Source organism: Rattus norvegicus, chromosome 13 (assembly GCF_021556685.1).
Source record: "Rattus norvegicus strain SHRSP/BbbUtx chromosome 13, alternate assembly SHRSP_T2T, whole genome shotgun sequence".
NCBI lineage: Eukaryota > Metazoa > Chordata > Mammalia > Rodentia > Muridae > Rattus > Rattus norvegicus.
This window is the reverse complement of record NC_141546.1, coordinates 102519445-102536187: the sequence shown is the minus strand read 5'-3', so window position 1 is coordinate 102536187 and position 16743 is coordinate 102519445. Positions and strand designations below refer to the sequence as shown.

The 16743-nt window shown below is 41.3% G+C and overlaps 1 protein-coding gene across 1 annotated transcript in view; it reads right to left on the bottom strand.

The window, feature by feature from the left end:
* Nucleotides 1-16743, bottom strand: part of Ush2a (usherin) — a 666484-nt gene that overhangs the window by 560312 nt on the left and 89429 nt on the right. The window contains exon 9 of the mRNA NM_001302219.1: nt 1589-1784. Coding sequence (NP_001289148.1) covers nt 1589-1784 — 196 coding nt within the window. The remainder of the gene's footprint in view (nt 1-1588; nt 1785-16743) is intronic.

The window sequence follows — 16743 nt, the reverse complement described above, 5'->3', positions numbered from 1 at the left end:
TCTTGAAAAATGGGAATGCCCTTAAAATAATTGATGTGGTGCCCTTAACCTGACTTTTTAGTGCATTTGTCAGTCTTTTCCTTTTGTTTCATGTATCAGAATAAGACATTTGCTATATTTATACACACCAGGTAAATCTTGCATTAAATATTCGAAGGCCCTGATATATTCAGTGCGTACCGTAGTTCCCATGGCTTCCAGTTTATGAAGTAGCCCTTTCCTCTGGCCATTTTTAATGAATAAAATATTAAGCAAATGAAATATATAAAAATGATAAAGTAATAAATATGAATAAAATAAGAAATACACAAAATACAAGTAGCATACATTATAAATATGAATAAATTAATAAAATTAAGTGAATTGGTTCCTATGCTTTGAGTAGTTTCCAGAGACAGTATGAATAGTGCCAAAGCTACAGAAGGAGTCTGAAATAAACCTTCAAGCTATCAATTTCCCAGTTAAAAACCATATCCCTTCACATTATCAATTTCCGTTTTAAAATCCATATACCCTGTTCTGACATTTCTGGAAATGGACTCAATGTCAGAAAACTATATACTCAACTAAAACTTTCAGTTTGAGTGATTTTTAGCTTCTGATGAACTAAAAGTTAGATAAATTCTTAATGCTTCTAGAATGTTGGCATTCATGCATGATGATGGTGTCCCAGTATGTCTCTACTCTAGAGTCTGCTCTTCCACGAGAAGCCTAGGAATACTCTTCTTGATGGTTGGGTCCCTGGCCAGGGTCTCATGCTATTACCTATCATGATCAATACCCATCCAATTCATTCACTCATGTCCTTGGGTAACACTTTTGGGTCCTTTATAGATGCATTATATTTCACAGACACTGAAACTGTGTATTTCTGCTTTAATGTTAACACTGCTCTTCAGAAAATGGTGACTTTAATGACTACTAGAATTACTTGTCTTTGAACACACAGAGAATGTTTATTGTTTCTGTATTTATAATCTTTTTACATGTATGTGTGTGTGTGTGTGTGTGTGTTTGTATGTGTGTGTGTGTGTGTGATGGATATATGTGCACCATGTGTGTCTGAGGAGGTCATAGGACAACCTGCAGGAGTTGGCCCTTCTTTTCTACTATGTAGGTTCTGGGGCTCTATTTCAGATTGCCAGTCTCTCTAGTGAGCCCCATTCCGTATGAACCATTGTGTTGGTCTAGGCACTTATGATGTCTTCAAAAGATGGTTGGTTTCTACGTAAACTCTGAGTGGGGGTAACATAGCCATGTATGAAACCAGAGACAAGGCAGGTGGGAACATAAGGGGTACACATAAGTTTCTGTAAGTATGCATCAAGTTGAGCTAGGCTAAGCTATAAGAATTACAAGTTTCACGGATGACGTGAACCCTTTTGTAGACATATCTTCATGCAAATATTCAATGAAGGACTATTTCTCACTAGGGGAGGTTTGATGAGAGAGATTTGATCCCCAACTTAATTGCATAAAAGCACATTCCTAATTAAGATAACCGTGTTATAATTTAAAATACCCTGCATCCAGAGATAGACACCCATGACCCCACAGGCTGAGCCAGCCACTCCAGACTTGGGATTACCTGTTGTGTGGTGCTGACAGTCATCACAGACTCCTCCGCCACCTCTGTTGTACTCCAGGGGAAATGGGTCCATGGAAGCATCATAGTGGCAGCTGCTGGCATGGCCATGGCACTGACAAGGCTTACAGTTGAATGCATGAACTTTGTTACCACTGCGGAAAGGCTTGTCATTATAAAGAGGGGAGCATCGACCACACTGGAACGACAAAACGTCAGGAGAAATGGGAAGTCGTGATGGCTTTCTTATATACTCGCCACTGTCACACAATGGAAATTTAAAACTTGCGAGGGAAGAAGCTCTGACTGCTTTGTCTTTAACACTCTCTCAGAAGTCAGAGAATAAAAGGTGTGAATTAGGATTCTTCTACAACCTTTAAAACGATGTTGAAATATTAAAACCTCTCTACGCTCAGCTCTGACGGCAGAGGGAACCACAAACAAACAGGAAAACGGATATGAAATTATCACTCTGACCTTTCAGACTTTGCACTCAATTGGAAATGAACGGATTTAACCAATTGTGAAGCATCTCTTTGACCCCCTGCCCTGGGCTCCATATTTTTGTCCACAACCACAGCTGCTTTACCAGAAGCCAAACCCATTCTAGGAGCCCCAGGGAAGATGCTATCTCCCATCAGCTAACACTCCATAAAACCTTCCCCCAGTAACCCCAACTGCATTCCCCTACCCCTGGGCTCCGTATCCCAGATCACAGTCTTGTCAGAAGACTTCCTCTTTACTGGAGGACAGGCTGGACTAAGAATTCCAAAAACCAAGCAAACACCCAAAAACCCAGAGGCCACAGAGGCGCTTGGAACCCCAGAGGCGATGTGGCACTCAAATCCCCAGAGGTCACATAGGCTGCAAAATCCCAGCGGAGACACCCTACTGGACTTTAAGACTACCTGGTCACCAGAATCTTGGGTCATTTAGACCAGAAGACCAAAGAGAAAACAGAAAAACCAACGGGAAAAAAAAGCATCCGTCTAACAAAGATAAACTCAGAAGTCACACCTAAACCTGTAATAACCGAAAGCCTGGAAGCCAGTGTGAGAATACAGTCAACAGCAGACAGGACAACGTGGTGCCACAGAGCCCAGGTCTCCTAGTACAACAAGCCATGGGTATTCTAAGACAGCTGACACACAAGAAAGTGACACTAGTTTCAATCTTATGAAGATGACAGAGGCCCTTAAAGAGGATATGAATTAGTCCCTTAAAAAATACAGGAAGATGCAATCAAACAGGGGAAGGAAATTAATAAAATGGTTCGAGACGTGGAAATAGAAATAGAAACCATGAAGAAAACACAAACTGGGGGTTCTGGAGATGGAAAATCTAGGTAGGCGAATAGGAGCTACAGACACAGGCATCGCCAACAGAAGAGACAGAAGAGAGACTCTCAGGCCTGTAAGGTACAAGAGAAGGGATTGGTGCGTCAGTGGGGAAAAGGTTAAGTCTAAACCATTCCTCGCACAAAACACACAGGAAACCTGGGAGGGCATGAGAAGACCAAACCTAAGAATAACAGAAATAGAAAGAGGGAAGAATCTCGTCCGCCTCTGCCTTATCTCATGCTTTGGTGTGCTGGCATAATCCTGTGCGGTGTGGTACAGTGCGGTGCAGTGCGGGCTAGATCTCCATACTACTGTTTATTGAACATGCATGTTTGTAAAGTGTTGTACAGACCAGGTACCAACATGGAGTTGACACAACACTTACTCCTCTGCCTGAGAAAGGAAAGGTGACTGGTCACCGATTTACGTACGTGAGCATGATTTAGGTGGCAATTCAAGGATTGAAAACACATCAGCTGATTATGTCCAGTAAGGAAATAAAAAACTAAAGCTCACTGATGATTTAGGACCAGTGAATTTAAATATTGACAAAAGGCACTTTCCCCCTGAATTTGTACATAGTTTGGAAATGTCTCCCTTTTTATTTTTAAAAAGAGAAAAATATAAAGAATTCTTTTTTTCTCTTGTATTGCTATTTTCTCTTACATACATTTATTTCTTATTCTAATATTTTACTTCAGCTTATTTTTTAATTATTTTATTTATTTACATTGCGAATATTGCCCCCTCCTGGTCCCCCTCCAGAAGTTCTTCACTCCATATACTGTTCTCCTTTGCCTCTAAGAGGATGCTTCCCTGCTCCTTGCCCCACACCACCCCACCCCCACCCCCAGGCATTCCCCTTCCCTGGGACAGCAAAGCAAAGGCTATGAGTTTTCCCTTCCTACTTAATTGAGGGGAAAGCAAATAGAGAAGAAAATATTCATGCTCCATAAACATCATCCGGTCACAGTGTTCGAAGCCAGGGGAGCTGATCTGCAGTTCCTTGTTAAGGAGCGTGCCCAGTGAGCTTTCAAGACTCCCCAATATTCCTTGTGGTGACGAAGTTCTTCATAGCCATAACTACTTCAAGGTCATGGGCTGGAGCTGCCCTCTGACCTTCTCCCTGTCCTCTAGAGACACTTACGTCATGTCCTGTCCTTCTGTCCTTTAGGGACCTGGGTGTCATTTTCCTGTTCTCTGTATTGAAGCCTTGGCTCCCTTAGAACCCTCTCCCAGGAGATGCTAGATACCTATTTTCATACTCTGCACACAGAGTAAGAACAGAGGGAGAGTTGCAAAGATGATGGCTGAAATTCACGCCTCTGATACCAATGCCCAAAGAGAGCTCTTCTTTGAAGCATTTAAGGCATACCAAGGCTTGTTAGTGGGCAAATGTTTGCACACTGTGTTCATGATGATGCAATCAGTCTCGAAAAGACAGTTACAGCCTAACAAAAGATAGACACAACTATTGTTTGTTACAGCTCCTTGGCCAGGTGATTTTCTCTTTTGAGACAGGGTCTTACATATATCACAGATTAGCCATGAACTCATTATGAAGTCCAAGGTGGCCGTGAACTTATAGTTATTCTTCTGCCTCAGTTTCCCAGGTACTGAAATTATAGGCAGGTACTATGGCACATGGACAAGAAAACAAAAAAGAAAGAAGGGCAGGAGGGAGGAAGGAAGAAAGAAAAAGGGAAAAAGGGACAAAGGAAGAGGAGGAGAGAGATAGAGGGAGAGTTAGTTGTGGGATAAACATCAGAAAGTCTAATTCATGTGCTTGCTGACTGCAAGAAATAAGTGTGAGTGTAATGTAAAGTATGTGTTCTCGCTATTCTGAACCCTAAGATAAGCATTTAAAATTTCCTCCCATCAGTAGAAAAATAGATAAATATACAATGGTTTATATACATAGTAGAATAGTATTCAACTCTAAAAAGAGTGGAATTGCATCATTTGCAGCTACATATGCAGAACCCCTATTAAATAAATCAGCGCAAAGAAAGAAACATGGTGTGTTCTCAACTTCACACGGAAGCCACACAGGTAACAGCAAAGGCAAAAGAGAGACGAGGCTGTGGCAGCCCAGGAGGAGAATTGAGGGTGGAGAGTCAATGAGTATAGGGTAAGGCAGAATGGATTCTGATGTTCTGAGCACCGATGACAACTGTAGTTGGCACTGAGTAATGGTAAACTTGAAGCAGCCAGTTGAAAGGATTTAGAAATCACAGGCACTCAAGAACAAGCACATGACCAGAGTCTCTGGTAATCGTTAAACATTGTGCCCATGTGCTAAACTGTCATGCTGCACCACATGGATATGTATGGTCACTGTGAGTTAATAAAGAAGTTTACAAACAAATGGGCTACTTTGCTATATTGTAGGACCCACATCACCCACATTGGATTTCTGACTTGGTAACATTGTAATATTTTATAATTTTTACCTCTGCAAGCCTATTGTGTGCCACTTATTTCATGGAAATGGGAATTCCGATTTTATAATGTTGTAGTTAAGAAACAGAAATTTGTTACAGCACCTAGCACATGATTGACCCTCAGAGAACATGACCTACTAATGCCCTATGTTAGGATAGCATTAGCAACTGAAGGTTAAACTGGTTAGGGGACACTGAAGTGCAAGGTCCTGGTTTCTTTGGAGACTCGGTTGTGTCATGTGATGTTTTTATGTAAACTGTCTTGTGAGGGTGTTTTGCTGAAGCAGACAGGTGGGAGGACACATGGCGCTTTCTGGAAGCTGCCTAGATAAAGGGCATGCGATATTTTGCTAGAATAGACACGTGAGAGGACACACGGTATTTGGAAAAGCTGTAAGTATAACCCAACGGACAGTTCTCCTTGCCACTCTTTGCTGGTCTTCACTGGGCTTTGCCAATGCTGGCCTTCTCTGACAATGCTGTGGCATTGGGTCACCTTGCCTCCTTTGCTGATCACCATTTGTCGTGACTTCATAGAGAGAAAGGCATGAAAAAGCTTCTGGTGGCATTTTGGTGGCTTCTTGCTGATTCTATGAGGACTCAGAGTGATCTGTAGAGCCTTATGGTTTCTTCTGGATCAAACTGTTGCTGCTGATGTGTGAATGGTGTTTGCAAGTATTTCGAGCTACCACTGCGGATTTGTGTGAACTGAACTGCCAGTATCCTGATAATGATGGTTCAAATTGCCTGAAATAACTATTCCTAAGCTGGCCCACACACCCCTTTTGCTCTATTAACCTTTCCTTTTTACTAACTTTGATGGGTGGAGGGCCAGAAGTGAGGTTAAAGCGTTTAAGAACCCTTACTAAAGTAGATTGGAAAAAAATCTAAGCCCACAAGACATCATCGAAGCTACTGAATTAAGTTAGTCATTATCCACTTTACTCCTGCAAATCCAAGTTTCTCCATCTCAAACGTGACGAAAAGTCAGTATCTTACCAATGACCGATGGTAATGGGGAAAACCAGAGTCTGTGACCTCAAGTCTGAATGGCTGCAGCAGAATGCCTAACACAATGCTACGTGGAATGCTGTCATTGAAACGTGGGGATTCTGTGACCTTCAAGGAGCATGATTTGTTCAGACCTTGGTCTATGCAATAAACCAAAAATAAAAATATGAAGGAACATTATTTCTAGGTCACTTTCTCACGTGTCTCTATAACCACCAGAGACATCACCGAGACTCTTCCCAGGGCCATCAAATGTCACTGGGATGCCACTTTCTCTAGTGGCTGCAGGTTCAGAAGAGATACACTGTACTTGGATAAAGGGAAGATCAGGGAGACACAACTCCTCGTTCTTGGGATTAGAAGGAAGGAAATGAACACCCAGACTCCTTTGCCCAGAACCATCCACCATGCAGCTGTGCTCATGTCTAAACTTTTAAAATTCCACCGTAAGAAACAACCTCAACTTGTTTTCCATTAAAATTTGTTTTTTGTTGCTGTTTTGATTTACTTCAAAACAATCTTACTGAAAGAATTTTCTCCCCCCAGGGTGATGTTTCAAATGATACTTTCTTCATGAAAGTTGGCAGGGAAGAGTAAGGATGTGGGGGTAGGGTTCTGTCACACTGGTCACACATGTAGCTTGTGTCCCACAACATAGCCGCAGGCTGGAATTAGATAGAAGAGCAGTTCCAGCAAAAGAAGTCCTCTGATGTCCACGGAAACAACAGGTTTTTTTGCTTTTGCTTTTGATCTGAATGCTTTTTTTCCCCCTCATTTGTTATTTTGTCCTTATTTTCAACCTATAAGCCACAGTCGCAAGGCCTTCTGATAAGAGTGAAGTAAGTGCTCTATCAATACTCCAAAAACACGATCCTTGCTTCTTGATGTTTTCAATTAAAGATGAATTTTGATCCTGGTCGCTAGTAGTTACTGAAACAGCTAGACTCTCTCTGGCATGCAGCCTTAAGACATCGGCAAAATGGGTAACGTTACGTTTCCTGGTAAAGGTAAACACATTTATCAGTTTAGACATTTTACCACTATAAATACTAGAGTCATAGGGGTTCATTGGGATAATTAATTAGTGCAAATTCACCTCTAGGGTGTCCATTACCTTTCACATTGGGCCTACTAGGAGCCAGTTTCTGTGCATAGAAACTTCTCTGTGGAATTGCTTCAGAGTTCGAAGGAAAGACCTGGCCCTGTTGAGGTAGGTTTATTACACTGGGAGAGTGTAATGTTTTCAGTGCCCAGAGGTAAGCATACACAATGCTTACACAGAATGCCCATACTGACAAATACACCCAGGCATTCATAACACAGTTTAGATTTTAAAATCAAGTTCAAGTAGCATGTTTAATACGATTTTACATCCTAGGTAAAGGCAGTTCACTTATGTATGCAGGCAACTTTAGGGAGACGGAGAAAGCTTCTACAGATTTACACACAGTCCCAATACTATCAGAGCTGAATGTAGCCGTGCACACTGCTGGCTGGAATTATCTGTGGGTGGCACAAAACAGGTGGCCTTTATACTTTATAAGTGGTATTTTCCACAGTGTACATTCATTCCAATATATTAAAATTAATAATAATACATTATTTTTGATAATTGGCGGAAGGATGATCAGTTTTCTTTAAGTGAGACTCTAGGTAGGTAGGCCATGCTGTGGTGCATGTCTCAACATGGGGCAGGATCTACTCAGTGCAAATCACACTTGGTGGACTATGGGGGGAGAGACGGGGAGAGAGAGGACTTGAAGTTGGTTTGGGTCGATCTGTGAGTAGTCGGGAAACAGTGGGAGGGGAAGATCCTCAAAACCTGTTGTAAGAAGTTCTCAGAGTTATTTTAAATATGCATTAAAATCAAATGAAGTGTGCATATGTTATTTTTTACTTTCATGAGAAATAAAATATGTATGTATGTACTAGAAGGATATAGAGTATTTGCATTGCTCACATCTAATACCAAAGAAAATTAAAATGCTCCTTTTCAAATGACGTGTAGGTAAGTGGCAGAGGGTAATGTATTTTTTTGTTTGTTTGCTTTTGTTTTCGTTTTTAAGGACACGTAGGATGAGAACCCTAAATCAAAGCCTACTATACACTTGATATGATGCCTTTTTCCCCTTTCTGTGTTTTGAAAGCTTCATACATGCAAACACTGTAGCTTGGTCATAACCACCTCCTACTCCCTCATCCCAACTCCCGTCCTCCGACACGCTCCCCTCACAGCCTCTTGCCTTTACTGTCTTTTTTCTTTTATAACTCACATATAAGATGCAATAACTGGGAGTCTAGACAGGAGGGCCGTGAGAGGTTGGCTTTGGGTCTGACATGGCTGGCGCACACATAAACTCACTGGATCTGTGGTTCCCTGCCCATGACCTGCACAAAAAATCAGGACAGTTAAAAATTCCAGCTCGAGGTGGGGAGAGACTCCTGATGTTCTGCCTGTTCCTGAGGAGCTAAAGGCACTTACGGCTGTTGGAGCAGAGAGAACCACTTCCCATGGTTGACAGAGGAACACTGGTAAGTCACCATAAACATGGGCATCAGGATTGACTGGACGTGTGAGTTATAAAGCATGATGATTAAGGACGTAAATTTTTCCAAAGCAGTTTTGTAGAAATAGAGAGTTTTGAGAAACCACTACCTAAATTTTCATTTTAACACTTGTTTTAAAGCATGCACAACCTGACATCTATTGTGGTCTTTTAACTTCTAGACAACATTCCTAACCTTTAACACTGTAAGGATAGAAGAATGGCGGGGTGACACTGCCGTCTGTTCGCCGGTTTCAGTGTTTAAAACCTGTCAACCCCTGGCTCCATTATCCCCGTCCTCCATTTCTTCATTCTATTCAGCTGAGCAAGGCAAACTCTGGCAGGGTTTTTGGGAAGAAGAATTCGTGAGGATTTTGTGAGTGGGTTTTTGAACTTCCTTCTATCTTTTCAGCAATGATTCTAACATTTTCTGATCCAAATATGAAAATAATATATTTACAAACATCGACTGCTGAAGCACCCAGACTCCTCCTCCTCCTTTCCGCAGCCTCCAGCGCTCATGTGTGACGTCCAGCTGTGTTTCAGTCTAGTGGACACTGGCTGCTCCTTCTCAAGGCGACTCTGGATACTCAAACAGCGAGACTACAGGATGGCTCCGTCATGGCCAAGGACCACGATGGGTCTTGAGTTCAGGAGTTTTGCTCAGCTTTCTCTCAGGTTGTGACTTAAAAAAAATAAATTTAACTGTTCTGTGCAGATTCTGGGGAGTTCGTTTACCAGACTTCTCTTCTGCAAGGATGTTCTCCCTGTGGGCAGCTTATTCTCATTCCCTTTTGCAGATGAGAGGGTTTGATTTGAATACAGGTCAGTTCCTTGTGTCTTCTTCCTTTTTTTTTCATATCTCTATATATTTGGTCATTTTTATTAATAGTTCATAGACAATGATTATTTCATATGTATAACATGTATATACATGAAATACTTATTTTACATGTTTACTAATTTGTTAATTAATGTATGTACTATACACACACACACACACACACACATACCTCATGGTGAGATACAATATTTTTACTATGGTCACAGCTTCAGATTTATTCTGTGAATTTATCACCCTACATAGTCTTAACTATTAAAATAATTATAAAAATGTATACCCTGTAAGTACAACCATTCAATTTCAAACTAGTAACTAATTTATTGCTGTTACTTAAACACAAACTATATCTCTAGGGGCATATATTTCTTCCTCTACATTATACCATTCATCCTTTCTCCAATGATTCACAGATTTGTCACAATTTTAGTTTTATTTAATTTTTACTCTTTCTTTTAATCGCCATTTTGATCCTTTATTTTCAATCATGTTTGGTTTGTTTTTGTGTCTATCTATAAAGTTGTTATCATAGTTAAAGTCATACAGATTTTTTCTTCCAGGTAACCTTCTGAGCTTAATTTTACATTTAATATTGAGGGATATGATTCATTTGAGTCAATGTTTGTGGAGCATGAGAACTATGTTATATTTATTTATTTATTTAATTTTAGAATAGGATATCCATTTCTCCTCACATCGTGTGTTGACAGTATTCCCAAACCTCCACTTTCTCACCTTTGCTGATATGTCAAACATAAGTAGACAGTGTTATGGGCCTACCTCTGCGGTCGGGATTATTTTCCACTGATCTGTTTCTGTATCCCACAGGTGATGCCGCATTGTCTTGCTATAGATTTACAATAGTGAGTACGAGAGCCCAAACTTTCTCCCTCCATGTTATATCAGTTATTCTGTGTCTTTGGCCTCTCCACGAAAACTTTAGAATATCAACTTGTGATATCTGTTGGTCTTCTAGGTGAAATTTCATTGAGTCTACAGAGTAACACTGAAGTCCTGATGATATTGAGTTTATCTACAAATCAGGAGTATCTCTTATTCGGTCTGGGATGTGTGTCGTCAGAAATAAGTAGTTTGTTTTATCACAGAGATCTTGAGCCTTTTTGGTCAGATTTACACATAAATACTTTTTTTCACTAAGTGTTCCTAATGCAAATGCCTTTTGTTGAGCCTGGGATGTAGTAATATACTAGGTCTAGTTCTCCTCAATCTTGAGCCCTGCAATCCACGCTATAGATCAATAATTCTCAGCAAAGTTTTGGCCACTTTCAGAGACCATCTGAACTGTCTACAGTCATGTCAATTGTATACATGGGCAGGCTCCTTTCTTCTCTCCCAAGCTGTACACCCTTTCTTAAAAGTACTTCATCTTAATTTTATGTTTATGCCTGTTTTGGCTACATGTTTTGTATACATGGACTGTGTGCATGTAGTGCCTGTGGAGGCCCGTAGAGGTTGCTGGAAACCTTGCAGCTAGAGTTACAGCTATTATAAGCTGCCATGTGGGAGCTAGGAATTGAACCCAGGTCCTCTGTAAGAGCAGCAAGTGTTCTTAACTTCCCAGTCTGCTCTCAAATCCATTCTCTCTCTTTAGTTAACAGAAATGCTGTTGTTGTTACTGTTGTTTAAATGTGGAATGCTTTGCAAAGCTGTGTCATCGCTGCAGAAGGGTCATGCTGATCTCTGTAATAACCCACTTTTAGAACTTCTTATGTGACATATGGATTGGTAACCCACTTTTAGAACTTCTTATGTGACATACGGATTGGTAAGTGGAGCCATTCACATCCTGTGCGTTTGCTCTCAGCAGGAGAGTTCCTAGCCTCTCAGCACTGAGTGTCACACTTGCTATCGATGATGTCAGATTCTATCCTGTTTTCACTCCACTGTTCACATCCATTATGGCTTAGGCGGGGTCTGGCTGCCAAAGCTTAAGCAGAAATTTGGTTAGAATGACAGCAGAACTTGGAAACGGAGCATCAAAGGAGTGTCACGTCTTTATCGTAACAATGAATTAGTTTTCAGAGAAATGAGAATATGGTAAAGTACCTGGGCCCATGTGTTGTCTCCCTTCTTTTCAACAGGCAACTACTTCATGCCCATGGTTGAAATTACATGAAGCTCTTTTGTAAATTCAAAAGTTCCATGTTCCTGAAATCCCAGAACCACAAGCCTGAGCTAACCCCCTGAACTAACCTCTTGACTTTATGTATTCAGATTCAGGCTTTCTGTTACAGTGGAAAATAACCTATAATATCACATTTGAAACCATTTGTCTGTTGACGTGATGTGTTATATAAACTGATAATTGAGCTTTGCAGTAGCCCCTCCTTGCATGCTTGAGATAAATTCCTGTTGGTTGGGGTGCAGAAGCTTTGTAATTTGATGAAATTGCTTTTGTCAATTCCTGAATGACTTCTGTCCTATTTAGAAAGTGTCTGCCTGTGCCCACATCTTGAAATGATTTTTCTACTCTTCTAATAATTCTGGAACTTGCGTCTTATTCTAACTAAGGTCAATAACCTAGCTGTAACGTCTCTGAATGTTCACTCAAATGACTTCGAATCAGCCTGTCATAGAGATACTTGCAGGTCAGTGTTCAGTGCAGCACTGTATACAACAGCTGCCTTATGGGGTCAATCTGGGCATCCGGTAACAGAGATATTCACAAGGAAAACATGCCATATATTTATATATACAATAACCTGTTCAGCCATGAAGAAGTGTGAAGTTACACTGTTGAAGGGGAAATGAATACAACTGGGAATAATCATATACATGAATTAAATCAATATCACACACATCAATATTGTGTTTTATGTCATATATGGACTCTAGATTTATTCACAACATCACACACAAATGCACGCATGAGCATGCGCGCACACACACACACACACACGAGAGAGAGAGAGAGAGAGAGAGAGAGAGAGAGAGGAGAGAGAGATTGTGTTTTATGCTGCGTGTAGCCTCAAGACTGAGAGAGAGAGAGAGAGAGAGAGAGATTGTGTTTTATGCTGTGTGTAGCCTCTAGACTGAGAGAGAGAGAGAGAGAAAGAGAGAGAGAGAGATAGAGATAGAGAGAGATTGTGTTTTATGCAATGTGTGGGACCTAGACTTATTCATAACAACACATACACACACACACACACACACACACACACACACGCACACACGCACACACACACACACACACACACACACACACACACAAACAAACAAGTGCAGTGAAAGAGTAAAATTTTCTCAAGAAACAAGTGGAAAGAAGAACAAATGGGAAGGCATGGTGGTTTTTTCTTTGTTTTTGTCAACTTGACAAAGCTGAGGTCATCTTGGAAGATCAAGATGTGTCTGTAAGATTGGCCTGCAGGCAAGTTTGTAGGGGCATTTTCTTGATGGATATTTGAGGTGGGACGGCCCAGCTCACTGTGGGTGGTGCCGCCTGCCTGGAAAGGTGGTTCTGGGTTGTATAATACAATCTGAACAAGCTGTGGAGAAGAGGCCTGTAGGCACCATTCCTCTGAAGTCTTTGCTTCAGGTCCTGACTTGGGTTCTAGCCCTGACTTTCCTCAATGACAGACCATGCCATGGAGGCGTAAAGCAAATAAAGCACTTTCCTCTCTGTGTGGCTTCTCATGGTCTGTGTTACAGCAACAAAACCAAGCTGGTTCAGACTCGGGCAGGCAGGAGAGGGCATGTGGTGAACTGGGGTGCATGCTCACCGTACACTTGCATCGAAGTGGCTTTTGTGTGACCATGTGCAAACAGACCTCCTCCCCCTAAGAACTCCCAGGGACTAAACAACCAACCAAAGAGCACACATGGAGCCACCCATGACTCCAGCCACATATGTAGCAGAGGATGGCCCTGTGGGGTATCAATGGAAGGAGAGGCCCTTGGTCCTGTGAAGGTTCCATGCCCCAGTGTAGGGGAATGCTATGGTGGTAGGGTGGGTGGGGTGGGGGAGTGGGGGAGCACCCTCATAGAAGCCTGGGGAAGAGGGATGGGCTAGAGGGATGGGCCAGAGGGAAAACTGGGAAAGCGGATAACAGCTGAAATGTAAATAAGAAAATATCCAGTAGGAGAAAGAAAAAGTTAAATAGATTAAAGGAAAAAATGTAAAAAACTTAAAAATCCCATCTATTGGTGATAATCTTGACACAAATTTTCTTGGCCACTATGTACTCTTCCTGATTTTAAGGCAAGACTATCTACAGTTGCAAAATGTGGGTTTGTTGGGTATGCTCAAGCTACACTTGTGAGCTCTATTCCAGGCCCTGAGCTCATCTGTGCTGACTGCTGAACATAATTTCACTGGACTCTTCTGGCCCCGTGTCTTGTCCTGTGTTTCATTCTCTTCGGTACCTGTGGGACCTGCTCTTTGTCTTTGGCAGTTGTTAGAACTATTAAGTTTGATCCATGGGTAATTTCTTAGAGTGCTCAGAAAAGCCGTGATATCCTCAAGTTCAGGAAATTCACTTTCACTCCTTCAAATACTATATTTTATTACTCTTATTTTATATCTGGGTCTTCCACAAAGCAATATTTGTCCACAGGCCCATAACCTCTTTCCATTTAACTATATTTTATGCATGTACTGACCTCAGGAAAATAGCTAGGGTTTTATTAAGGTAGAGCCATGTGTCAGAGAGAAAATTAAATTTCTCATACTGGGATTCATTAAATATATTTAAAATAGAAAATGCCCCAATGCTAGTTAAAATGGTGTTTACTCACTGGTATTACAAAAAATTAAAATGGAAAAGGGAATACATTTGGAGCAGCGTCTTACTGTTCGCAGGGAGGCGGAAGCGGTGTTGGAAGCGTGATGGATGGGATAGTATCACTGAGGTGCAGGCTAGTCATGGTGACTCACACTTTTGGATTTCAGTGCTATGAAGGAATGTATTCCATAAAAGAACAGGAAATATCCATTTAACATAATGAGCATTGTGAAGTGTGATGTTGGCATCTTTTGGCTTATTGGATGTAGGAAAGCTTATTAAATAAAATGTCATGCTGGCTCTGCTATCTGTAATACTAACGAAAATGCACACTGAGTGTTTGATCTTAGTTAATTCATAAGACCCAGGATTCATGTTATAAAAGGGTCAGACATTAGCGCCAAAAATCTAAGAGAATCATTCATGGTCACTAATAAATTACTCTGTGAGGGCTTGGCTCTCCTTGCAGGTAATGATGTCACACAGTGATGAAGGAATAACTAAGCAGCCAGCGGAGTACCAGCGCTGGCGGACTTCCTGGACATTGTGTCACTCTTGGCTGGACAGCAGCTAGGGAAAGGAACAGAGGCTGAATTCTGATGTAGCACGGTTCACCTGGTCACACTTTTCTTGAGAGTAGATTCAGCCAACCTCGAACGAGAAAGCCTCAGAGAAAACAGGGCATTGAGGTGAAGGTTGGTAGCTCTAGTCCCTCAGAGGCAGAGCCAGGAGAGTCAGGAGTTCAAAGGCTGCCTCAGCTTATAAGAAGGATGGGGCTGCATGAGACCCTGTCTCCAAAGTGCACTAATAAATTGAAGGGTAGTGGAGAAGTTGGTTAATGCATTTGGTCAGGTTGGTAATCGGGTCAAGTAAAATGCCAGCTCCCTCTTTTGATATAGATCTTACCACAAGGAGTTAGAAAAAGATCTAAAGAGGGAGTTGGTAGAGTAAGATTTGAAAGCCTGTGTAACAGAAGACTTGATTGACAGCTGCTGAAGCTAAATGGAACTGGAGGTTGGAGGTGAAGGCCTGATGTCAAAATGGAAGAGAATATCTGGGTGGGGGGGTGCACCCTCTATCCTGATAGGCTGGTGACTGTATGACTGCTCTGACTCTTCTTACTCTGGAAGTGTGTCCTGGGGTGTGCAAATCGTAAATCCCCAAAGAAATTACAACCGACTATGAGTGCGTGTGAGCACAGGTGTACAGTCGCTGTATTACTTTATCAATAACTTAATGGAAATCTACAGTTAACTCAAAACGAAAGACTTTTAGACGCCCCACATTACATGCATCAGTATTATTGATTGGTAACAAAAGAAAAGAAAGTATTGGGAAACATGTTCTCCATACCGGCTATCCGGTGATTAATGTAAGTTCAATGCCATGCAATGCTGCCTTCTACTTTGAAATCCTCAGTTCCACTCGAACACTAAGCTACTGGCTAGTCGGTAGCATTTTGCTTTGCTTTTCTTTCCTTTTGTCTTTTTTTCTTTCTACCTCAGATCAATCTCCAGACAGGCTGAGCACATTAATCATGTACAGCATTGTCTTCCTAGGGAGGACACGTCGCAAGCCCTCGAAAATGTGCTTTATTGATGAAATATGCCGTTATTTTATCGCATATATCATATATTAAAGTCAAGAACTTAAATTGCCAATGTAATGCCAAAATGTATCAGAGTTCCTCGGAAATATTAATGACAGCTAGGGAGCCTTCCCAAGGCCCGTGGTCTAGCAATTACAAATTATAATAGGATAAAAAAAAATAAGTCCAGATTTAATTCACTTCAGAGCAAGCATTTTTTTTTAGGATTAAGTTGAGTGGATTTTTGTTTTCCATTTCTTTTCTTTTCTTTTTCTTTTTGAAGGGTTAAATCATACGAGTTAGCCATTGGTAGTAATAGATGGCCAGTTGAACTATCTTCTGAATAATGAACACTGTGGTCTGTCAGTCAACTTATCAGTATGTCTTACATAGGTCTCCTAGTTAAATCAAGTGAAATCAATGGGAAATTTCATCTGAAAAAAATTTCAAAACTGTGTGAACACCATTCCCACTTTCAGATCACGGCTCGTGTCTGTGAACAAGTGAGGAGTGTGGGCAGAGGCCCTGCAAGGCAGGCTCCTAAGTATGAGCTTCCCCCTTTCTCTACAGCTAACCTCCCTTCAAGTCCTCTAAACATACTTGGCTCACAGAAAAGAAAATTGCCCAGAACCAGCATGCTCTCAAG